This window comes from Rhincodon typus, chromosome 14 (genome assembly GCF_021869965.1).
Source record: "Rhincodon typus isolate 14 chromosome 14, sRhiTyp1.1, whole genome shotgun sequence".
NCBI lineage: Eukaryota > Metazoa > Chordata > Chondrichthyes > Orectolobiformes > Rhincodontidae > Rhincodon > Rhincodon typus.
Window position 1 is genome coordinate 19235952 of NC_063345.1, and position 25572 is coordinate 19261523.

At 40.9% G+C, this 25572-nt stretch overlaps 1 protein-coding gene across 1 annotated transcript in view; it reads right to left on the reverse strand.

Annotated features, from left to right (window-relative positions):
- rlim (ring finger protein, LIM domain interacting) overlaps positions 1–24705 on the reverse strand; it is a 54038-nt gene extending 29333 nt beyond the window's left edge. Inside the window, exons 1-2 of the mRNA XM_020534625.2 lie at positions 24514–24705; positions 1351–1556 (exon numbers count right to left, since the gene is read on the reverse strand). Of these exons, the coding sequence (XP_020390214.1) occupies positions 1351–1534 (184 nt within the window). The 5' untranslated portion in view covers positions 1535–1556; positions 24514–24705. The remainder of the gene's footprint in view (positions 1–1350; positions 1557–24513) is intronic.
- Positions 24706–25572: the final 867 nt, after the last annotated feature.

The following is a 25572-nucleotide window of genomic DNA, read 5'->3' on the forward strand; positions in this document are numbered from 1 at the left end:
TCATGCCTTAAATGATAACACAGCTGGACCTAACTGGCAGTGTAGGTAGAGGGCAACACAATTTATGGTTATCAATTTGATCTTTTAACTGGTATGATTTCTTGTTTGTGACAAAACAATATTTGTGATAGTAGTAAAAGTTGCTCCATCATGGCCAACTAACTCACTAAACTCAATTTTGAGAGTGAAGAGCCTTTGTACTAAATAAAAATTTGAAAAGAAACAAAAACAGAAACATATTAGCAAAGGTATAGTAGAAAAAATGCCCAATTTCTAGTGAAAATATGCTCTCTCCCCATTCTGTAGATTTATGTAACTGTTGGGGAGAAGCCATCAAAACGATTTTACCGCTATCCAACTCCAATGTACAAAAGGAAATACTTTTTACTATTCATGCACGAGATGAGGGGATCGTTGGATTGGACAGCATTTATTGCCCATCCCTAATTGCCCAGAGGGCAGTTAGGAATCAGCACATTGCTTTGGGTCTGGAATCACATGTAGGCTAGACTAGGTAACAATGTCCTTTAAGAAAGGAAACTGCCATTAATGAACGAGATGGGTTTTTCTGACAGTTGACAATGGTCTCATGGTCATCGTAAGACTCCTAATCCCAGAATTTTACTGAATTCAAAATCCACCATCTGCTATTGAGGGATTCGAATCTGCGGCCCCAGGACATTACCTGGATCTCTGGATTAACAGTTCAGCAATAATACCACTAGGCCATTGCCTCCCCACTGATACTACTTCCCAGGACAAAAGAAAAATCACTCTCCTTTTTATCCATCCTGGACTGTTTCTTTGCAATATCCGCTTTGGTATAAGCAATGCCATGGGAATGATGGTATTGTGCATTCACAAACAATACTGGGATTAAAAGGGGAAAAATAAAATGCTGTGTCCCAGCTCTGTTTCAAAATTATGAAAATTTAAAGCATTTTACAGGTCTACTTCAATTGAAAATTCTCAGCATTTTTGATTATTCAATGTATTTAGAATGGAATCTGTAACTGATAAAAACCTACAATTTTGCTGAAGAACACATGCAAACCTACAAAGCTAGCTATTCTTCACATCGATTAACCATTAACAAAAGCACTCAAAGTGATTGAGTGATTCTACCCATAGTAACACAAACACCTGCCTATACTTGAACCTCCTTAATGTAAGATAACAATTCAATAATAGAGGAAGATCAACCTCCAGTAAAAACAAAGCCTAAAATTACATCTCCTATCTGGACATCACGATACAGCACAAAACCCAGTGAGGGAGTGACATATTTTCATATCTTCATTATACTTTCTCAGAAAATACTGATATTCATTTATTTTTAAGTTTGCCCACCTGGTGTACCAAATAGGTTATTATCCCTCATCAGCCTGTACTCCTCTTCACTCAGGTTATTGACAAAATGATAGAAGGCCTCTTCCCGATCCAGGCGGTCTGACTGACGCCTGCGCTGATCTTCATTAGAAGACTGAGAGTCAGCCTGATCATTTCCTCCATCTTCATTAGCAGCATTTTCCATAATGAGATAAAACAGATTTTACCTAGAGAGAATGGTGTGAAAACAGGGTTGTAATGTATATGTTTTAACATTATGTGATCCCAGCTATCAATTTCACCTTTTCCTATCAGTACTTTAATTCCCTAGCAATGCTATAAAACAAAATCAAAACCAGGTACTGGCAATGCAGTTGTTACTCCAGCCTTGATTTAGTGGTAGCACACTCACTGCCTGAGACACAGACTCTATTCTAGAATCATATCACATCAAATCAATCCCATATTGTGGGTAAGTTCTTGTCATATGTCTTGTGGTATTATTCCTGGATCCTAAGCTCAGGTTCAAGTTACATTTCAGGGTTTGAATGGCCATTGAAACTGAGTTAATAATGCTGCCAACAGGTTATCAACCTGTAAAATCTTCTGATATGGCTTTGATAATTAAGAGTGACAGAGATTCCAGACCAGCCACCTGCAAAAAAACAATGATAAGCTACTGTAGACCCTTGCCAAGGGTAGTCGTGGACCAATACAGAACTACAAAGTCACCAATGCCCATTCAGTGTATGGTAATTGAAGGAATTTATAGACAGTAAAGCAAGAGAGAAAGCACGATACACAGACAGAAAAACGAGGTGAAGAGTTTTAGAGAAGGATATACGTTGAGTTCTAGATATCTGAATCCCTGGCATGTAGAATGTGTAGGATCATATCTTTAACAATTATGGGTCGCAATGGTGCTGCAGCAACACAGAGGTTGAGAACTCAAATGCTACTGTAAGGACATAAGAAATAGTAGGCCATATGGGCTCGAGAATGCTCCGCCATTTCATTAGATTATGGCTGAACTTCCGCATCAACACCCATTCTCCCACAATTCCCAATTCCCTTGGCCCTCAAAAATCTGACCAACGTCAATCTTGAATATATTCATCAAATGAGCATCCACAATTTTCAGAAGTAGCACATTCCAGGAGCTCTTAATTATTCCATGAAATAGTAAAGTAAAATTCAGTTAATGTTGGTGTCTTTGCATGGGTTGACTGACAACTTAGTACAAGGGGAAAACAAACGACCATGAGAAGCCATCAAACTGTTGAAGACCGAAGCAGCTCAATCATGTTTAAGGATATGAAACTGCATTCCCTAGTCTGGACTTCAAATAACTGAGTTAGCCACACACTATCCAATATAAATGGGAGAAGTGTGGGGTTGTCAAGTCACATCAAAAGCAAAGGAATCTCCTTTCAAAGCAAAAAATATTTTATAAAAAAGGATTTTTTTTAAAGGAAACTCTTGCAGCAGGTGCTTGCAATTTAGTTTGCATTCAGGTGACACCAGATTATAAGTCCAACAGGTTTATTTGAAATGACAAGCTTTCGCAGCACAGCCCCTTCGTCAGGTGCAGCGAGAGAGCAGAACCCACAAACCCAGAGTTTATAGGCAGAGAGTTCAAGGACAAACAGATCAAACGATCATACAACTGGCGTGAGTGATAAGTCTCTGTAGGTGACCAAGAATGTTAGATGGTCAGTAAAGCGTCAACAGCTGAACGAGCACCGAAGGAATGACCTTTAATCCGATTAAGTGAGGCAGAGAGATAATTACAAAATATTAAAAACATGATTCTGGAAACAAACTAAATGACTGGAATGACATGCTGGGTATAACAGTCATATGCCAAGGGTCTATAACCAAAGCAATAAGTAATTCAATACTGTACAAACTAATTAAGGTGGAGAGATCATAATTTATCAAGGTAATGCTGTCAAAACAGGACAGTAAAGACGACTCTACAGATACAGAACAGTATGGCGGGGTCATCTGTAGCTCAACATGAAGCCAAGATGCAATCTTCATGGATATGGAACTTGGCTATCAGTCTCTGCTTGGTGATTCTGCGTTATTATGTACCTTGAAGAGCACCTTATAGGGCGCTTAACCGAAGACTGGAGTGAGTGTGAATGCCCTTGACTGCTGAAGTGTAGCCCAAATGGGAGGGAACATTCCTGTCTGGAGGTCCTTGCACAGTGTCCATTCACCCGTTGTTGTAGCGTCTGCATAGTCTCACCAATATACCATGCCTCGGGGCTGCCTTGCCTGCAGCGTATGAGATACACAACATTGGCCAAGTCACAGGAATATCTGATGTGTATGTGGCAGGTGACGTTCGCACGTGTGATGGCAGTATCCATGATCTGACATGCCTTGCAGAGGTTGCCATGGCGGGTTGTGCGGTGTTGTGGTCGATGTTGTCCTGAAGACTGGATAGTTTGCTGTGAACAATGGTCTGTTTAAAGGCGAGAGGTGGAGGTGTAGGGAAGGTCTTGGCAACGTGCTCATAGTCATCAATGACAGGCTGAAGGCTGCGAAGAACGTAGCGTAGTTTCTCCACTCCGGGGGGAGCACTTGATGACAAAGGGTACTCTATCAGTCATATCCTGCGTCCATCTTCTGAGGAGGTCGTTGTGTTTTTTCGCTGTGGCACGTTGGAACGGGTGATCGATGAGTTGAACATCATATCCTATTCATATGAGGGCATCCTTCAAAGCCTTCAGGTGTCCGTCGCGTTCCTTCTCATCTGAGTAGATCCTGTGTACGTGCAGGGCCGGCCCATGGGGATGGCATCTTTAATATGTTTAGGGTGGAAGCTAGAGAAATGCAGCATCAGGAAGTTATCCGTGGGCTTGCAGTCGAGAGAAGTACTGAGGTGTCAGTCTTTGATGGAGATATGTGTGTCCAAGAATGAGACTGATTCTGAAGAGTAGTCCCAGGCAAGTCCGATGGTGGGATGAAACTCGTTGATATCTCTAAGCGGTTATTCAGTGATTACTTGCTATGAATCCAAAAGGAAGAAAATGTCAATGTGTCTGGTGTATAGCATAGGTCGGAGGTCCTGTACAGCAAAGAAGTCTTGCTCAAAATTGTGCATGAAACGTTGGCATATTGGAACATTTAGTCCCCAAGACTGTTCCATGCGTCTGAGTGAAGAACTGGTTGTCGAAGGTGAAGACACTGTGCTTGAGAAAGAAGTGGAATAATTGTAGGATGGTGTCTGGAAATTGACAGTTGTTGGTATTGAGTACTAAGGCTGTTGGAGCGATGCCATCGTTGTGGGGTATGCTAGTGTACAGTGCCGAAACGTCCGTTGTGACGAGGAATGTTCCTGGTTCGACTGGTCCGTGGGTGGTGAGTTTCTGTAAGAAGTCTGCAGTGTCGCAAAGGAAGCTGAGGGTTCCTTGTACAATGGGTTTCAAGATGCCGTCAACATAGTCAAAGGTTTTCGCACAGGGTCCCGTTGCCTGATATGATGGGACATTCAGGTGTGCTGGCTTTGTGTATCTTCAGAAGGCGGTAGAAAACTCCTGCACGAGAAGTACGCGGGATTAGAGTGCATAGTATACTCTCAAAGTCTGGATGCAAAGTCTTGATCGGTCTGTTGAGTTGACACGTGCGTTCTTTGTTTGGATCGGCTGGTAATTGTCTATAGCATTCCTGGTTGTTCAGTTGTCTGTATACTTCCTTGCAGTAGTTTGTTCTATTCTGTATGACGATGGCTCCTTATTTGTCTGCTGGTTTGATGACAATGTTGCGAATGGTCTCGAGAGCATGGATGGCGTTGCATTATGCTTGGGTGCCGTTTTCCACTACACAGAGAGCGGCTGATGAATCTGGTGTTAACACATCTCTTGATGGCTTGAACATACATGTCCAGCCGAGCTCAACGGCCTTCCAGAGGGGTCCAACTCGACTGCTCCTTTGGTTGCTGCACCACACATCTCTGTTGACTGTTCCGGTTCAGTGGTTGTCTCATTAGGCTCACTGCTGACATCTTGGGATTTGTGAATGAATTCCCAGAGTCTCATTTGCCTGAAGAATTCCTGTGTCTGCTGCGAGACCAATGAGGTCCATTTTGATAGTGGGGCTTAGAATTTCAATTTTGTCCAGTTGAAGGGTGTGGTCAGATAAATTGACAATGGATTACCCTGTGGTGGTACTGACTTCAACTGTGGTACCAAGGGTAGCTTGGCTACTGCTGGTGGTGACCAAGATGCTCCAGTTTCTTGTTCTTAGTGTGCATGTAGGTGGTGTAGTTCTGTTGCCTCATCTGCAAGGCAGTGACTCGTAGCTGTACTGCTGTACCTTGAGCGCAAGTTGAGAATATGGATCATTCCCGATTTCAAGGTTGTGGCGTCTGCTGTAGATTTGGTGTACAAGATGATTGAGAAGTGTGCAAGAGGTGCGACGGTAGAGTCTCTTGACATAGTCTGTATTGTAGGTCGACTTGAGTGTGTTCATGATCTGTAGTCCTTTTGGGATCTTCCCTGCTTTCTTGCATTTCTGCAGAAACTTGATATGTGTCGATACGTGTGGTCTTCTTGGAAATCCTCTCTACTTTGAGCCGGCAGTTTGTGGTGTTGATGGTAGCCATGATGTGGAGGTGCCGGTGTTGGACTGGAGTGGACATGGTCAGAAATCACACAATATCAGGCTATAGTTCAACAGGTTTATGTGAAATGACACAAGCTTTTGGAGCATGAGAGAACTTCTGCCTGAAAGAATTTTGATCAGGACTTCCAGTGTCTTACAGCTCAGAGAATAGGTTGGCTTTCAAACAGAATGGCCTAGAATTGTATCTTGATCTGTCATTGCACAGTCTTCTAACCAAAAATTACTTACTTCAGCTTGAAATCAAAAAAAATACATTGACTATCTGAAATATTACATAAATTAATTATACTGCACAAATCAATTATTTTCAATTAGAAACACTGCTCTGAATTAACAGGACCAATCTGACTATAAATACACATCATGTAGCTTTATGTTTGCATTTAAATATACACCTCTGAAACCAGCAATTAAAACTTTTGTATGAAGTCACCTCATCCATCACTATGTATAACATTCAGTCTAAACTACTGTAGTCACACTTAAAGACAATGTTATGAACTGTCCAGAGTGTATGAAATACTGAAGCAACAGGTATTCAAATAATTTATTTTCAGCTTTAGGCAATTTTTGAAGAACAGATCACTCAAAAGGGGACATTTCTTTGCAAAACAAATTATCCTAGTCTTATCTTGCTCAAGGATACATGTTCAATAGTATTGGTCTTGCTCCCAATCACTTCATGCTCTTCGTGTTTGTGCCTGACTTCACTTTATTTTTCAAAATAGTGATGCGCATCCTCAAGCTCCACTCAAAAATTCTAACTATCTTGCTTGATTTGCAATTAGACCCACCAGACCTCAACATTGTCAATTTCTACATTTTCAGGGACACTGAGCAGAAAATAGCAAACATTCATCACTTAAATCAGGACAAGGTTCTTCATATATTATTTACCAAAATAATTGCTTACAATGAAGAATTAAGTAGCAAATTCTATACGTCTCATGTCTTAAGAATCTTGGGAGGCGAACCACTAAGTAACGAGTGCAAACTTGGCTAGGAGTTGAGAGTCATGGAAAATTCACAAGTTTAAGTCACAGTAGGTAGTCTAGTTTTACATTGAAATAGGCTATACAAACGGGAGTGTAACTGGATAAACTCTTAATTGTTGTAAGCAACGGTACATTACAGCTTGGGGTTCTCATGCCTTCTGAACTTGGATTAATTTGCGGTAATGAGAACAATTCTTCCAGGTGAGACATTCGGTGTAAAAGGCCCAAAGATACATCTTGTTATGAGGTTCTCTATGTCTGTAAATACGAGTAGATTACCACATTCAAAAATACATTGGATTGAACAGTATGTTGCCTTGTAAAATCAATCAGTCTAAGCACTAATAGTTCAAAGCATTCTTGAAGCATGTCTCATTATCAGCTCTCGATTTGCCTTTCACTAGCTAGTACATAAATCCTACTCTCAGTTTAAACAACTTAACCTTTATTTTTATCCTGTTTACTAGCATTTTTATTCCTACTAACAACACTGCCTTTCAGATGCTTTAAAGGCTAAAAAAAACCCCAAGATCATACAGCATTTTCTCATAACTTAGAGTTCATCCTCATGAATCTTTTCTATTCTGAAACAGGATTGAGAGTTCGAAGGAGGATGCAAGGAGATTTCAAGGTGTTTGCCCACGTGCCCAAATTACATGGCAGGTGTGATACAATGTGAAGTTATACATAGGTCAGAAAACAGAAAGGAAAAGCATTACTTAAACGGTGCTATATTGGGAAGTGTAGATGTACAGAGGGATCTAACTCGGTGTCTTTGTACACCTGTCAAATGAAAGTAGACAGGCTAATGTAGTGAGCAATAAGAAAGGTAAAGAGTATAGTGGCATTCATTACAAAAGGATTAATTTCAGAAGTAGTGATGGCTTTCTGCAGTATACAAGGCCTTGGTAAGACCACACCCCAGAGTAGTGTGTGCAGTCTTGGTCTCTCTGCTCAAGAAAGGATACATCTTGCCATCGAAGGAATGCAGCAGAAATTCACTTGGCTGATAGAGGATGAAAGGACTATCCTACGTGCAGAGAATGGTTTGATTGGGCCTGTAACCAGTAAGGGTTAGAAGGATGCGAGGGGAGCTGACTGAAACATAAAATTTTAACAGGGCTGGACAGACTGGAGGCAGGGAGGATGTTTTCCTGTTGAGGCAATCTCAAGATATGGAAGGCAGTGTGGGGGCGGTGTTTGAAAATGTGCATGCGTGTGGTGGTAGTTAGTGAACCTGCTGCATTCCCTGTCATAAAAGGCTGCGGAGGCCAAGTCTGTGAATATATTCAAGAGAGAGATATACACATTTTTAGATCTTAAAGGCATCAAGTGATTTGGGAAAAAGCAGGAATATGGTTTGGGATAGAGGATCAGCCAAGATCATATTGAACAGCAGAGCAGGCTCGAAGGACCAAATGGCTCACTCTTACACCTAGGTCTATGAAACATGATGTAGGAACTAAACTGCCAAAGGCAGTGATCAGAACTGTCAATACAACTTCTATTTGTACACGGAAGTACTCTATTGACATTAGCCAACTATAATCACACAATTAAAATCATTTTTGTATCCAACAGATTACAATGCCACCCGATTTTCATTTTGCTGTATTCAGTGTACTAATATGGGTAAATGCTGCTGGCAATGGTGTTCACTTTTGGGTGTGCAACGTAATGTGAAATTATGTTAATGAATACATTTCATGAATAGGCATGAATAAATATTTTCTATTGATACTGAGACAACTGAGGCGCACCTCGGAAACATCAGCGTGATCTTTGATAACTTGAACGGTGCTATTCACAAACAAGGGCTAACAGTGCCTCTGCTGCAAAAAAGATGAATTCTGTTTATTAGCGATTTGACCTACTGAACTAAGATATCTAACACAATGAAGTTGACATTAGAACAGTTTTATCAAAAATGCCACAATTTCTGTACACTGAATTAGCCACCGAGTCAATCTCCTGGATGTCTGTACCTAGTCCACAGTAAAATAGGAAAATGGTGGCCAATGACAATGAAAACAGTTGCAATAGTGAAGTTGCTGTCAGCTATGACATCTGGAGCATGGCTTTTGTGCAGGCAATTGACAAATAATGGAAGGTTAAATTAAAAACTTTTCTAATTATTCAACTCTTACGAACATTGTGAACATCAGTGCAACCAGAATCTTAGCTCAGTGGAAAAAAAACTGCCTTTCGTAATCATAGCAAAATGTAGATTACTTTATTTAATTAGAACTACCACAATTTGGTCTATTCCAAGTTTTATTTGTTTATAATTTGAAATTGTCAATACACCTTAGAACACACTGTATATCATTGATAAGCAGATGGTAAAATGTGAGAACAGACCATCAGGCCTTAACAAACCTTTCCAATTAGACAACACAGGCTATTCTTCTCCCCTAAGCAATCTGCCTAGATAGAAAAATCTGGAGTAAATTCAAGAAAAATGAAGGAATTCCTTTCATGATCTTAAGATAATCAAGAAAGAATCTGCAAGATCAAGGTACCCCAAGTGTACCCTTAAATGTATTTAATTCATTTTAATGAGCCAGTTGGAGAAATAACACAAGGTGTGTATATCCTTCAAGTACCAGGTTGGCTGAATTGACACTACTTTCACCCGAGTCAAGAGGTCATGGGAGCAGACTTAACCCAGATACTTAAAAACAATAATCTAATACATCAGTTCAGTTCAATACAGAAGAAGAGCTGCAATGTTGGAGATAAGATGTTAAACGAAATTCTTCTTATATTTGTTCCAAGATACCTTTGCAATATTTGAGAACTAGCAGTGAATTCTGCAAGATCCTTGTCAATCATCTCACTTAACAAGCACCACCAAGACAAATGGACAATTTATGTTTTAGATATCTTAGATGAGATACTACAGTTGAGGAAGCGGTTTTAGAAATTGGGATTACTGCCACTGGAGCAGAGACTTAATAAAGACTATTAAATAGTCAAGAATTTTGATTTTGAAAGAGACTCTTTATGAGGTTTGGAATTAGTGAAAAAGCAATCAATTTATTGTTATCACTGTTTCCTCGGGTACCCTCTGTTTCTTTTGCAAATCAGCTTAAACCCACATCCTCTTGTTGACGGCCCTTTAGATGCCAGATAGCTTTTCAGAATAATGACTTCTATTAAATTTCCTCTCAACCTCCCTGCTCTAAAGAAAAGAACCCGAGCTTCTCCAGTCTCCCAGTATTGACACAGTTTTCTCTGGCACCATTAAAGCAAAAATGTTAAAAACATAAGAAACAAAATATGGAGGAGGCCAATCGGCCTTGCAAGACTGCTACGCCATTCAATAAGGTCAGGGTTGACCTGACCGTAGCCTTAAAGCTACTTTTCTGCCCGATTCCTCCCTCCCTTTATCATTTGATCCATGACAGGTCATCTGGCAGTGGTATTCTTATCTTATGTTTATTAGCCTGCTATTCTGTCCTTGCCATCACTTACTTTGCTCCATTCCAGGGTCATGCGCATGCTGATGTACCTCTTAAATATTTTGCAGGACTTGCTCACCCTGCCACAGTACAATGCTATAATAATTCATTTAAATCAATATTGCCACGTTCTCTTCTCTTAATCTATCTTTCCCAAATGCCTTGACGCTAGGAATATTACATTCCCAACAGACTGTTTCTTTGAACCAGGTCTCTGTTATCCCATTCTGATATAGTCCAATGTGATGACATAGGTCTAAATCCTAGCAACTTTATTTGCTACACTAACTGCATTTACACAAATACACTTGGATCTTAATCTGCCTGACCCCTTGTGAACTAGTACAATTTGTCACTTCTAGTTCACTGGACACCATGTTTCTTTCTCTAATATTTCATCCTAATGTTCACATCCTCTTGGCAACTTAGTTTTAGACCATCCCCGCTCAGCAGAGTTAGGCTGGACAACTGGCTTGGAAAGCAAAGAATGATGAGACAGTGTGGATTCATTCTCGCACTGGCTGAGATTACCATGAAGGATTCGTCTTCTCAACAGGATTCGTCTTCTCAACCCCTCCCCTCGCCTCAGGCGCGACGACCCTCAGGTGAAACCACCAGTTGTCTCTCTCTCTCTCTAATGAGACAGAGCAGCCCTATAGTCTGGTAAGACTACGGCAACTTTCCCTTTTACTCAAGTGTTAACCATCTTGAAATGGTGTTGGTCTCAGCTCTGTTCAGATTTAATTTTACTGCCTTAATCAGGCTCCTCCTGCTCTGGAACTGATGTGCGGCACTTGGAAATCTAGAGACAGTACAAAGAACAGTACAGTACAGGAACAGGCCCTTTGGCCCACCAAGACTGCAGTGACACATGATGCCTTTCTAAACTAAAATCCTTTTACCTCCTGCTGTCAGTATCCCTCTATTCCCTACCTATTCATATATCTGGCAAATGCCTCTTAGATGTTCCAATTGAATCTGCCTCCACCACCTCCTCTGACAGTGTATTCCAGCCACTTACCATCCTCTGTGCAAAAATCCTGCCTCTCTCATCTCCTTTAAAATTACTCCCTTTCATTTAAACCCATGTCCCTTAGCGACTGAAATTTCTACCCTAAGAAAAGATTCTGATTATCCATGCCTTTCATAATTTTGTAAACTTCTATCAGGTCACCCCTCATCTTCTGACATTCCAGTGAAAAAAGATGAAGTTTGTCTAATCTCTCCTCGTAGCTAGTACCCTCCAAACCAAGCAACATCCTGGTAAACCGTTTCTGTACCCTCTCCAAAGCCTCCACATCCTTCTGGTAGTGTGACTACCTGGACTGTATACAATTTTCCTAATGTGGCCGAACTAGAGTTTTATTCAGCTGCAACATGACTTGCCAATCTTTATTCTTTAATGCCCTAACTGAAGGCAAGCATGACATATGCTTTTTTGATCACTTTCAGGGAACTTTGGACCTGTACACCTAGATTCCTCTGTATGTTGCTGCTACTAAGGGTTCTGCCATTTACTGGATACTTTCCACCTGGATTAGATCTCCCAAAATGCATCTCCTTTTATATGTCTAGATTGAACTCCGCCTAAGTCTCTAGCTTATCTATATCCTGCTGTATCCTTTGGAAATTCTCCTTATTATCTGAAGCTCCCCCAATCTTTGTGTTTCCATAAACTTACTGATCAGGCTACCTACATTTTCCTCCAAATCATTTATATATATTACAAATGACAGGGATTCCAGCACTAATCTGTGTGGAACACCACTGGTCACAGAGCTCCAATTTGAAAAACACCCTTCCAGCGCTGTTACTCTGTCTTCTATGATTATGCCAGTTCTGAATCCAAGTTGCCAGTTCATCCCATGTGACTTCACCTCTTGTATCAGCCTGCCAGGAGGTACCTTGTTGAAGGCCTTGCTGAAGTCCATATAGGCAACATCAATTATCTTTTTCACCTCCTCAAAAAACTCAATCAATTTAAGAGACATGATCTTCCCCGCACAAAGCCTTAAAACTTGTAATCTTAGTTTTGTTTGACTTGACAGACTTCACGTTTTAGAAATTATCAGCCTCTACAGTGGTAGCAAAGATATACAAATGGCACTTAAACAAATACAAAGCAAAATCACAGATGTTGGAAATACACTGCAGATTAATTTGCATCAAGATTATTGCTGTTTATGGACCACACTATATATATGTTACATCAGATAGTAAGAACTGCCGATGCTGGAGTCAGAGATAACACAGTGCGGAGGTGGAGGAACACAGCAGGCCAGGCAGCATCAGGGGAGTCGGAAATTGATGTTTCGTGTCGGGACCCTTCTTCAGAAAATGAAATGATTTATAAATTAAGTGCTGTGTTTCTCTTCAATAGATAAGAGGTTACGCTTAAAATTATTTCATTAGTTGAGAAGCTGGATTAAGATGTTTTTGACATGTCCCCTTTCCCAAAATCAAAGACAAGTACATTGGTAAAACTACAAAAAAAACCATGTAAAATCACCATATACCAGAATCACCAAAACAAAGTAAATAATTTGAATGATCTATAAACTGCTTAATAGAAGGTTAAAAGATCAGTTAAACGAAGACAAAAAGGTTATCAAAATGAAGAGACATGGAAAACAACCACACCAAAGGTGAAAGAAAATAGGAAAAGAAAGTAAAACAAAGTCATGCCGCAAACAATTTAACACTACCAAATTGTTTGCCAGTCGCCTCTCCACTCCTTTCTTCTATGTTTCACTATTCTCTGGGATTTCATAGATCCTGACTAAACTGCTGTGTCTTTTCAACATTTCTGATTCATACAACACAGGTTTGAGGACCTAAGCAAAATGCTTCCATTGTCCAGATGCAGCAAAATCTTAAATTGCATCACATAACTAATTGGGACAGATCATCTTAACTAGCAGATTCTAAAACTACATCCTCAGTAAGGTCTAAATTACCAATTTAGAAATTCTACATAAAATCTGCCTAATTTCTGCATTTTTTTCTTGGTTGCCCTTGTACTTCCACTTTGGTTTGCCAGAAGGAAGAGGGACACTGGCAACACTTACAATTTAGAGCTCCAAACTCCTGCAGATCCTTCAATAACAATTTCTGGTTTACATATCTTGCCTAACAGTTGCTGAAACAGGTAACCCAAAATTCAATCATCAGCATTTAAATTAAAATGATTGCGTGTGCATGCTCTCAATAAAGAACATGTTTATGAAGTGCACAATGCAAGAACAACATTTATATTCATTGACGTAAGACAGCTTTTCCTCTTTACTGGAAACACGGGTCTGGTAATTGGGAGTAGAGGATTCCTGGAAAAGTATAGATGTATCAACTTCACCATTGAGGGTAAAAATTTTTGGAAGGTTGCCACAAAAATGTTTGAAAACAGTCACAAGAAACAGAAACTGAGAAGGGAACATTGCTCTCTCTCACTGGCAATCACCTTGATGTTTCCAATACATTCCACACTGACCATCCCTTTCTACTCCACATTTCACTTATGCAAAACATGCTCTAGAGCCATTCTTAGCTGTTCTGATAGTCATACCTACTCAAGTAACTTCATCTGTGTATTTGTGGCCACTTGCAACAAGACTGGGCTTTAGCTTTGGCTTCCATTTTCAACAATGTGCTACACCTTAACTTCATCATCTGTAAGCACTGAGCCATGAAATGCACAGTCAATATTGTGTTCTGAAATTTTTACCTCAACAGGATCATTGTCACCCTGTTTCGATCATGTGAGGACTTGTTTCTCCAGTTCCTGTTCAAAAATCACCCCACCCACCTCCTTACACGGAATAAGATGATACACAAAATCAGCACCTCAAGCCCGAGTTCTCTTAACAATTATAATAGCTAATAAAATATAATTCTCCACCTTCAAACCACTACCCCAGACGCCTACAGCTTCCCTTACATTTTGGAACCAATGAACCATCTAAAGCAGCAACATCATAAATGCTTTACCCTGCTGAGTGTCCTCTTTTACCCTTTAATTCATAAAAAGCTGTACCCTCCTTCATTTAATACACAATTCCTTTCTGAATCCATTAGGTCACCCTTATTGTGTTGATTTTAAGATACATCGTTCTTGCTACCAAATCTCACTACAATTTCCTCTAGCCATAATCCACGACTACCCCAATCCATCCAGGTTAGTGCTCAATGTTGTCCTCCCATTCTAAAAGAGGGCCAACCTCTCTGCTCTTTCAAACACTTACTGAAAGTTCTTCTCTTTTCCTCCCTTTTCATCTTAAAAAAAAACTTATACATCAATAACTTTGTTTCTCATCTAACCCGGGGTCAAAATAAGTTATTAAGGGTTCTTTCTGAGGAAAAGAAACACTTTTGAGCTTCATTTCATTGAGGGCTCCTTTTTCAAGGGGTGAGGACAGAATGATCGTGATTTCAGAAAGAGACATATTGCAGAGCTTGGAAAACACACCAAAATGAGTTGTAATTATCAGTAAAGAGATCAGGGCGACTAAGAATCAAACTTGATCTTAAAGTACTCTCATTCTAAAAACCTAATTGTAGAAATGGTTCCAGATTATCACCAATGCTGATTTTGTCACATACGCTCAGGTAAACCTGCCTGTTATTTGTAAAATCACTGTTCATCATCACCCAAATGTAGTTCTTTATTTACGATAACTAAGATTGCCTCTTCACTCACCAACAACGATTACTGGGAAATTAAAATAGGGTGGATTTCAGAGTTCTGATGAAGCATGACTGAACCCAAAACGTTAACTCTGATTTCTCTCCACAGATGCTGCCAGACCTGCTGAGCCTTTCCAGCAATTTATGTGTTGGTTTCTGATTTCCAGCATCTGCAGCTCTTCCGATTTTTAATTTAGTTTGGACTTGACATTCAGGATAATCTTTCCTTGAACTCTAATCAGTTTCCTCCCTTACACCCTTGCTGCTCCTTCAATTATTAAGTTCCATCTCTGGAGAAGCATGAGAGCATGAGTGAGGGAACCTGTGATGAGATGAGTTGCAATAGTTATTGAGATTCTGTTTCTCCCAAGCTTACTGTTCCTCCAATCAAATGCTTCAATTTCCCACTCTCACTAAGACATCTGCACACCTGCCAATTTTTTTGTGGTCTGTTTGAGAAGTTGAGGGGGAATTTGCCTGCCATACCTCTGCATTCTGAAATTTGTCCTGTCCCTTCCCATCTCAAGGACAGGTTGAGCACCTAATGGGAGAAATAATTTGGGTTGGCTTTCTGGAAGTTACAAAGTACCTGATATCTCTGTGGGACTAGCAGTTAGAGGAGTGTCTCAGTATACTGAGGCTAACAGACACTTTAAAAATCATTAAAAACAAAGAGCTGGAGAAACACAGGTCTTGCAGCATCTGTGGAGACACAAAAGTTACAATTTTGAGTCTGATACAACCCTTCTTTTGAACTCCATCATCCATAGTACATTTTTTCTACTTAAAATGCTCAAGCCAGAGTCTGAATGACATCCAGCCAATAAGTACACTGATGAGTGGAGGACTGAGCCAGATGCTGACTCTCACCACCTAGACTCAAAATTTGAAAACTGGCAATTAAGGTGCAATATCTCGGAGTTATTGGCACTTGTATATTTTTCCCCTTTTTGTTTTTAGAAAAGGAGAAAATTAACAAATTATGCTTTTTCCTGTATTTAATAACGCTAAATCTCATGGAAGCAGCATTTCAGAGAGATTTAGTGCAGAAGCAGCATATCAGCACAACTACCTTGGTAATAGGCAACAGCAACCTAAAGATACATCCTTCTGCTAACAAGGAAATAATCACCTATGCTGGCTGTGTCTGTCTTTAAAACAATGAGTTTAATTTTAGTTTGTTGTCTTCTATGTTTACATGAACCCCAAATAAAATGAAGAAACTGAACAGCAACAACATTCTCTATTCTCTATATAAATAGCTGTCATCAAATCTTTTGTGAATTTTATCAAATTTCCCATTGTACAGCTGTGGATTTTAGCTGAGATAACAAAGGTGTAGAACTGGATGAACACAGCAGGCCAAGCAGCATCAGAGGAGCAGGAAGGCTTAGGTTTCGGGCTTAGACCCTTCTTCAGAAATGGGGGAGGGGAAGGGGATTCTGAAATAAATAGGGAGAGAAGGGGAGGCGCATAGAGGATGGACGGAGGAGAAAATGGGTGGAGAGGAGACAGACAGGTCAAAGAGGCGGGAATGGAGCCAGTAAAGGTGAGTGTAGGTGGGGAGGTAGGGAGGAGATAGGTCAGTCCAGGGAGGACGGACAGGTCAAGGGGGCGGGATGAGGTTAGTAGGTAGGAGATGGGGGTGGGGCTTGAGGTGGGAGGAGGGGATAGGTGGGAGGAAGGACAGGTTAGGGAGGCGGGGACGAGCTAGGCTGGTTTTCGGATGCAGTAGGGTGAGGGGAGATTTTGAAGCTTGTGAAGTCCACATTGATACCATTGGGTTGCATAGTTCCCAAGCAGAATATGAGGTGCTGTTCCTGCAACCTTCGGGTGGCATCATTGTGGCTCTGCAGGAGGCCGCCTCCCTCCTCTCTCCCTATTTATTTCAGAATCCCCTTCCCCTCCCCCATTTCTGAAGAAAGGTCTAGGCCCGAAATGTCAGCCTTCCTGCTCCTCTGATGCTGCTTGGCCTGCTGTGTTCATCCAGCTCTACACCTTGTTATCTCAGATTCTCCAGCATCTGCAGTTCCTACTATCTCTGTGGATTTTAGCTGTTACTTTGGAATTTGTTTTCAAGGAATTCTCTGTTATTTTTGATAGTTTATGCAACAAATAAAAAGGTGGCTTTATGAAAGATGGAATACAGTGCTCATAGTTGAAGATGTTCCCTCCAGGTCTGGTTACGTCACAAGCCATCATTCAAACAAATTATTTAGCTTGCTGTGAATCGTGGATAATCTCCGAAAACGTACAAGAGTTCTGATCCACACACAAAACAGACAGCAAATCTGACACAGACTGTTTCCCAAATCTTCGCTGTAAGCTTTGCATGACCTGTCTATTGTGTTCTGTCTTTAGTGGTTAGCTTCTGTGTCGCTTACTTTAAAAGACAATGTCCATGACTGCTTGCTAGTAGACTCAAACATTGTTGAAAGAAAACACATTGCAGCTTTTGGCGTCTTGCATTCATCAGAACTAGGACAAGAAATAAATTTGAAATAAAGGACATTTTATACAGTATGAGGGTGCTGACCAGTTGGGCCATCATTGACTTGGAGATGCAGCAAAAACAGTAAGCTATCAATCTTCATTCACAGGTCAGCTCGATTCCGATTGGTCAGGGTGTTGCCATTGGGATGCAGCACTGATTTGGCTGTCTCTATGACCCTCATTTTCAGTTGCAATATACGTGCTAATGGAGCTTCAAGCACATGCAAAAGCATCATGCAGTTAGCATGACTGAGTCAAATTCACTACTGGAGCTTCGACTAGTTACAAACTATTAATGACTTGGATAAAGAAACAATTTGTATTATATTCAAATTTACTGTTGACACAGAAAAGGTTGGAAAGCAAGCTATGAGCAGAATACAAAAATTTTCCAAAAAAATATATGAATGCATCATCTATCAATGCATCAAAGAATAGGGTACCCAACCCAAAGCCCTTTTACCTTCCAGATTTACATTAATAATAAGTTAGCCAAGAAGAATACAACAGAAGGTTCCAATGAGTTTAAGTTTGCCAAGTAAAATAAGTTTTGTGCAATCTGAACCTAATTTATTGGCAGGCATTCACAAAACTACACTGCAGACAAGTACCAGGATGTCTGTAGAGATCACCAAGGATTTCAGCCAAGAAAAAATTCTTCTTTAGCACAAAAATAAAAAACAAGAAAGCTTGGCCTGGTCATAGCTCAGAAGCGAAATTATGAATAGCGTTAGATCAAAGGAAGGGTCATACAAATTGGTCAAAAAAACAGAAGACCCAAGGATTGGGAGCAGTTTAAATTTCAATGAAAGACAACAAAAGGATTAAAAGCATGCTGACAACTGTAGTGGGGAAAATGGTAGAATCCACTACAAAAGATTTAATAGCATAGCACTTAGAAAACAGTGACTGGATCAGACAAAGTCAGCATGTACTTATGAAAGGGCAATCAAGCTTGCCAAGGCTACTGAAATTTTTCTGAGTATATAACCAGTAGAATTGATAAGGAGAAGCCAGTGCATGTGGTTTACTTGGACTTTCCAGAAGCTTTTGATAAGGTTCCACATATGGAATTAGTATATAAAATTAAAGTGCACGGGACTGGGACCAGTGTACTGATAAGGATAGAAAACTGGTTGGCAGACAACAAATAAATCATTTTTTTTTTCTAAATGGCAGACCATGAATAGTGGATACAACAGGGATCAATGCTTGGACACCTGCTATTCACAATATGTACTAATGATTTAGATAAGAAACTAAATGTAATATCTCCACATTTGCATACGATACAAAGCTGAGTCAACGGTGAGGACAATGCAGAGATGCTAAAACATGATTTGGATGAATTGTGTAGATGGGCAAGTGCATGACAGATGAAGTACATTGTGGATAAACGAGGTTATTAATCTTGGAAGCAAAAACAGGGGGAACTGCAACGAGCGCAATAGGTGTTATATACATCACCGAAAGTAAACATGCAGGTCCAGCAGGTGGTCAAAGCGGCAAATGGCCTGCATAGCCAGAGGATTCGAGTACGGAGCAGTGATGCCTTGCTACATTTGTACAAGAGCTTTGGTGAGACTACAGGTGGAGTATTGTGTGCAGTGCTGGTCTTCCTACCTGAGGAAGAATGCTCTAGCTATGGAGGGTGTACAACAAGGATTTACAAGACTGATTCCTAGAGTGGAGGGACTGACATGGAGAGAGTCTGAAACGGTTAGGACTATATTCACTGAAGTTGAAAAAAATGAGGGGATCTCAGAAATCTATAAAATTCCAACAGGTCTAGACAGGATAAATGCAGCAAGCATGTTCCCAAGACCAAGGAATCCAGCAAGGATCACAGTTTAGGGACGTGGAGTAGGCCATTTACGACTGTGATGATGAGCCTATGGAATTTTCTGCCACAGAAGGCAGCTGAGTCTAAACACTGTATGCTTTCAAGAAGGATTTAGGCATAGTTATTAGGGCTAATGGACCTCCGGAGAATATGGGAACAAGCTTCAGAGTTGGACGAACAGCCATGATCATGATCAAGATCATATTGAATGACAGAGCAGGATCGAGGAGCAAAATGGTCTACTATGCAAAAAACATAGACAAAATCAGCATTACCAACTCTGTAACCAAGAAGTGTTATAGGTTTCCATTCTCAACAGTGACGAATTTCAACCGGAGAACTAGATCCAAAGGTTTCAATGTTGGGAGAAATAACAATACTTAGAAGTGTAATCAGGCATCCAATCCAAATTGCTTGTCCCTGCACTAAAACATCAGAGCACAAAGAAGTTCTGGGCAACCTGAACCTAATTTCTTGGTGGACATTCACAAAACTACACTGTGGATAAGTACCAGGATGTCTACAGAGACCAACAAGGATTTCAGCCAAGAAACAGTTCTTCTTTGACACAAAAATAAAAACAAGAAAGGTGGCCTAGTCATAGCTAGCCAGGGAAATTAGGAACAGTATTAGATCAAAGGAAGGGACATACAAATTGGCCAAAAAACTAAACAGCAGAAGACCCAAGGATTCAAAATACCACTCATTTTGAACTAATAAAGATGACTGAGACAGCAGGTATTATACTACTTCAGAATCTGGAAGGACTATTATCAATTTTGAAATTTTTAAAAAATATATTCATGGGACATGGGCTCTGCTGGCTGGGCCAGCATTTATTGCCCACCCCTAGTTGCCCTTGAGAGGATGCTGGTGAGCTGCCTTCTTGAACCACTGCAATCCATTTGGTTTAGGCACACTTACAATGATGTTATAGAGGGAGTTCCAAGATTTTGACCCAGTGATACTTAAGGAATGGTGATGTATTTCCAATTTGGGATAGTGAGTAGGTTGGAGTGGAACACACAGGCGGCACTGTTCTCATTATCAGCTGCCATTGCCCTTCGAGATGGTGGCAGTTATGTGTTTGGAAGGAACTAGGCGAATTTCTGCAGTGCACTTCAGATGAATCTGATTCACGAGGACAATGACAAAATTAAAACAACACAAAGGAAGCCAGCCATGTACTGCACATCTCTCAATCTTACTTTGGGCTGATTTCATCCTCCTCTACTGACCTACTGCACCCTTTTCGACTTGTACTTGTCGTCCTTCTGCACAATATTGCAAACTGATTAGGATAATGCAATTTTGTAGCCAGCGGCATCCTTCCATCTATGCAAGACAATGGTTGTGCAGTAATTCCGCCGGGTGCTCCGATTTCCTCCCACAGTCCAAAGATGCGCAAATTAGGTGGATTGTCCATGCTAAACTGCCCATAGTGTCCAGGGATGTGTAGGTTAGGTGTGTTGGCCATAGGAAATGCAGAGTTACAGGGACTGGGTGGGACGCTCATCGGAGTGTTGATGTGGACTTGTTGGACTGAATGGCCTGTCTCCACACTGTCCGGATTCTATTCTACTCTAAAGTTTCCATTTCCCTCTGACTCCAAGTATGAAAACCATATCACACTTGCAAGAATTCTTGAAGGACAGCTTTGGCCATCTTGCTGGTCTTCTGGCTCCAGCCACTTCTGATATCAAAAAATTCTTGGGAATATGTCTTCCAATTTGCAAACTCCAAGCCCTCAAAGTCACTTCTGCCCAAGTGTCAACATACTGGGATGAATTGACCTGCTGAAATTGGTTAATAAATTCTGCTATGTTGGGCTCATAGGTGACAGAAAATCTGCCCTCAATGCAACATCCATAGGGAAAACAGTTACTATCTTTGGGCAACTCTTAAAACAAAATTACATGGAATAATATCAAGCTCAATCATAGAAATAAGAAGCTATTTTTAATATATATACCCTCTCAGCATCTTATTGCATGAGCTGTGGAACACAGACAATACATAACAATCAAGAAAGGAAGTTCAAACATCCTTATGGAACCTGTCAAAGGAAAATCGACACCAAAATTGGTGGTGTGGTGCACAGCGAGGAAGGCTACCACAAAGTTCAACGGGACCTTGATCAGATGGGCCAAGGAGTGACAGATGGAGTTTTAATTTAGATAAATATGAAATGTTGCATTTTCGAAAGGCAAATCAAAGCAAGACTTATACATGTAATGGCAAAGTCCTGGGGAATGTTGCTGAACAGAGAGACTTTGGAGTGCAGGTTCATAGTTCCTTGAAAGTGGAGTCACAGGTAGACAGGATAGTGATGAAAGCATTTGGCATGCTTGCCTTTATTGGTCAGTGCATTGAGTACAGGAGTTAGGAGGTCATGTTGTGGCTGTACAGGACATTGGTTAGGCCACTTTTGGAATTCGGAATTCAATTCTGGTCTCTCTGATATAGGAAGGATGTTGTGAAATTTGAAAGGGTCCAGAAGAGATTTACAAGGATATTGCCACAGTTGGAGGGTTTGAGCTATAGGGAGAAGCTGAATAGCCCGGGGCTATTTTCCCTGGAGCGTTGGAGGCTGAGAGGTGACCTTATAGAAGTTTATAATATCATGTGGGGCATGGATAGGGTGAATAGTGTTTTCCCCAAGGTAGGGTAGTCCAGAACTAGAGGGCATAGGTTAAGGAGAGAGGGGAAAGATTTAAAAGGGACCTAATGGGCACCTTTTTCCACGCAGAGGGTGGTGCATGTCTGGATGAGCTGCCAGAGGAAATGGTGGACGCTGGTACAATTACCACATTTCAAACGCATCTGGGTGGGTACATGAATAGGAAAGGTTTATTGAGGGACATGGGCCAAATGCTGGCAAATGGGACTGGATTATCTGGTTGGCATGGACTCATTGGACCAAAGTGTCTGTTTCCATGCTGTACAGCTCTATGACTCTCAACCAAAGTGTTGAATTGCCCAGCTGCCAAATTTTACAGTCCAAAAACAGAAGCTTAGCAGGTCTGGCAACATCTGTGGGGAGAAAGCCAAGTTAACATTTTAAGTCTGGACTTGTAATTAGTCAGACCTGCTGAGTTTTGCCAGAAATTTCTGTTTTTGTTTCATATCTCCAACATCTGTAGATATGTTTTATTTTCTTTTTCAGTTCACCCATTCATGGAATTCTTCAATCATTTTTAAAAGGCAAGAAAAACTACCAATTTATTGAATTTTCTTCTGTTGCATTTCCCAATTTTTATCCCATCTCACGTATTAAAAGCAAACATCAAGAAAAAGGATTCTGCAAGAATCTCTGACCCAATGGCATAGACAATGATTCAACAAAAATGAAAATTCCAAGAACGAAAAAGTAGCAAGATAAAAAGAAAACCTTGCACCTACGCTTGACTATCTTGATTTACTGGAAAATCAGAAGAGGTCCCTGAGATCCTGAAAAATTCACAAATCAAAGATTTGACCTATCTCCTGTCAAGTAGGCCTGTAAGACATCCTACCAAATGAATAACCCGTAACACTGTGCACCATTATTGCAGGGTACTGAAAAACATACAGAAAACAGATTGTTAAATTTGTTAAGATAACCACTGAGAACAATAAGAATCACTGGTCACTTTTTGATCAAGTACAAGGAAATCAATATACACTTACACCCAGGTAGAATTAAAAACTACAAATTTACACCCATTCTAAATAAAGAATTCTTAGTACTGTATTCATCACCCAACGCGCAAGTCTGCCGACACTGTTGATGATGTAACTTAGAAATGTTAATAATCACTGAACTGTGATGGAAGAAATGGCAACTGAAGATCGACAAAAATCTTTATTACCTCTGTAACAAAGAGCATGTGTAAAAGCGAAATACGATTTGATTTTTTAAAAAAAGTTGAGATAAATTCAAAGGCAACCAGTCGGAAAGTTTGAATTACTCCACAGTACATGCCCAAATTCCACGTTTCTTGTACATATCAATCTTAGCTCTCTGTTTAGTGTATCCTCAAGCTTGGGGGAAAAAAAAGTCAATAAAACAGAACAATTTGTGCATTGAAGTTTTCATTTTGCAAACATCAGACATGTTCTCAATTAATTATATTGCAAAGCATTTCGTAATATCAGTAAACTTCACACCAAAAGCAATGAATGCCTCTGTTTTATGCAAGTCGTCTCCATTAATATCCCACTTTTAAGTCCAAACGTACACCAACCTGAGAAAGAAGGAAGCTTCAAGACATCGCTCAAAAGCATCGATTTGTTTCAAAGTACCAGCGCATGTCTATCTTCTGCTATATCGCACTATTGACCTACATAAAGCCAGTTACGCAATCACCAAGATCGTAATGCGCCAGATTTCTATTGTAGTTCAATCGCTGATTATTACCAGGGCGACAGTGAGGGAACAAAAGGGGGGAACAAAAATAAATTCGCACTAAGACACGAAACTGAACCTGTTGACGAACCGTGTTAGCTTAAAAAAAAACTCATCCTTCCCTCCACCACTCCCTCCCATAGTTCTAAGGGTAGGCAGTGACACAGGAGAAAATACTAAATTAGCTCCAAATAATTTCATCAAGACAAAAAAAAGAGAAAGTGACCCAACCAAAAAGAAAACAAACCTGGAGTAATCAGGCTTTAAAAATATGGACACACCTGGTGATTTTATCTGAAGTAACAGCGCTTAGAAGGGGGCTGTTTCAGAAGGCGCTGATTTTTTTTAAAAAAAAGAGGGATTGTTTTTGTAAACCGGCGGGAAGAATGAGCGGCCCGGAGTAAGGGGGAAAACATGGGAGATGGGGAGGTTAAACCCTCACCGGCCGGGCGGAATCCCCGGCCGTCTTATCCCCGCCCCGCCTATGGCTGGGATTAGGCCGCAGAGCCTGGGCCTTTCCCCGAGTCCGGTTCCCCACCGGCCTGTTCACAAGCTGCCGTACTCCGCAGGGTGTGCGCGACCGGCGACAGGGAGGAGAAAGAAGGGCGGGAAGAAATCAGAAGGCGCCGCCAACTCCGATCTGCCAGCCCCCGGCCGAGAGAGCCCTCCGTCCCCGGGCGCCCTCACCTGCTCACGTCGAGTTCGATCCGTTCGGGTCGGGCCGCTCACACCGTTACCACCATTGTTAGCGTGGGAGAAACAAGCGGAAACAGGAAACCAGCGCAGTGTCCCGCCACTTCTCTCATCCCCCGGCAGGTAGGAACCGCTACCCAAAACCATCCCTCCAGCCCGCACAACGCCTCAGCTCCTGGAGAAAGGTTCCGGGCAGGACATCATCGCCTCTGCAAGAGGAATGAATCAAAGCAGAATTTTTTTATTTTAAAAGAACTGCAGTTCATATCCCTACGCATTTGATTATATTTAATGTCTTATCAAAGCAGATGTTTAAATATACAAAAAATAAGTAACCAGGAATTTCTCAGCAACAACAAGGTGGTTGACTGTTAACTGCCCCCTGAGCAATTAGGGATGGACAATAAATGCTGGCCCAGCCAGCGATGTGCTCATCTTGTGAATGAATAATAATAATAAATAAAGGTCAGACAGCAGCTGTGGAGAGAATGTGATGAAATCCTCTCTTTTGTATAAATATTTTCAATTCTACCTGTTCAGAGACACACTTCTGGAGCAGGTGGGGTGTAAACCAGGTCTCCTGGCATAAGAGCCCTGTTATTCCCAGTGTACCCCAGCAGGTTGTGAACATTGAGGGAATAGACAGGTCCAAGCACTTTCTTCATTTGAGTTCCAATATTTAAAATTCAGTCCTGCCAAGGAACAAGATCAGGCTTGTTGCAATGAGTCGCTCAGAATATTTCATGGGTCTCAAGAATTCAAGAGTTACATGTGGTTGGAGAGTGAGTAAGAGCCAAAAGCAGGCTCCATGAGAAATCTGATGTTGAGAACACTGCTCTTTCTGTATTGTGAAGCTCAGAGAAAACATTGGATAATTCTGAGCAGCACAATGTTGGAGTCAGTGCTCTGGAATGTCCTGGAAACTGAGGACCTCAGAATAAAGTTGCAGTCAATTAATACCTCACTGTAGCTGAAGATGGTGGTTGAAAAGCCCAGAAATAGTATTTGCTTTGCACAGCTGAGCGAACTTAAAACTCAAAAAATTTCAGTAGC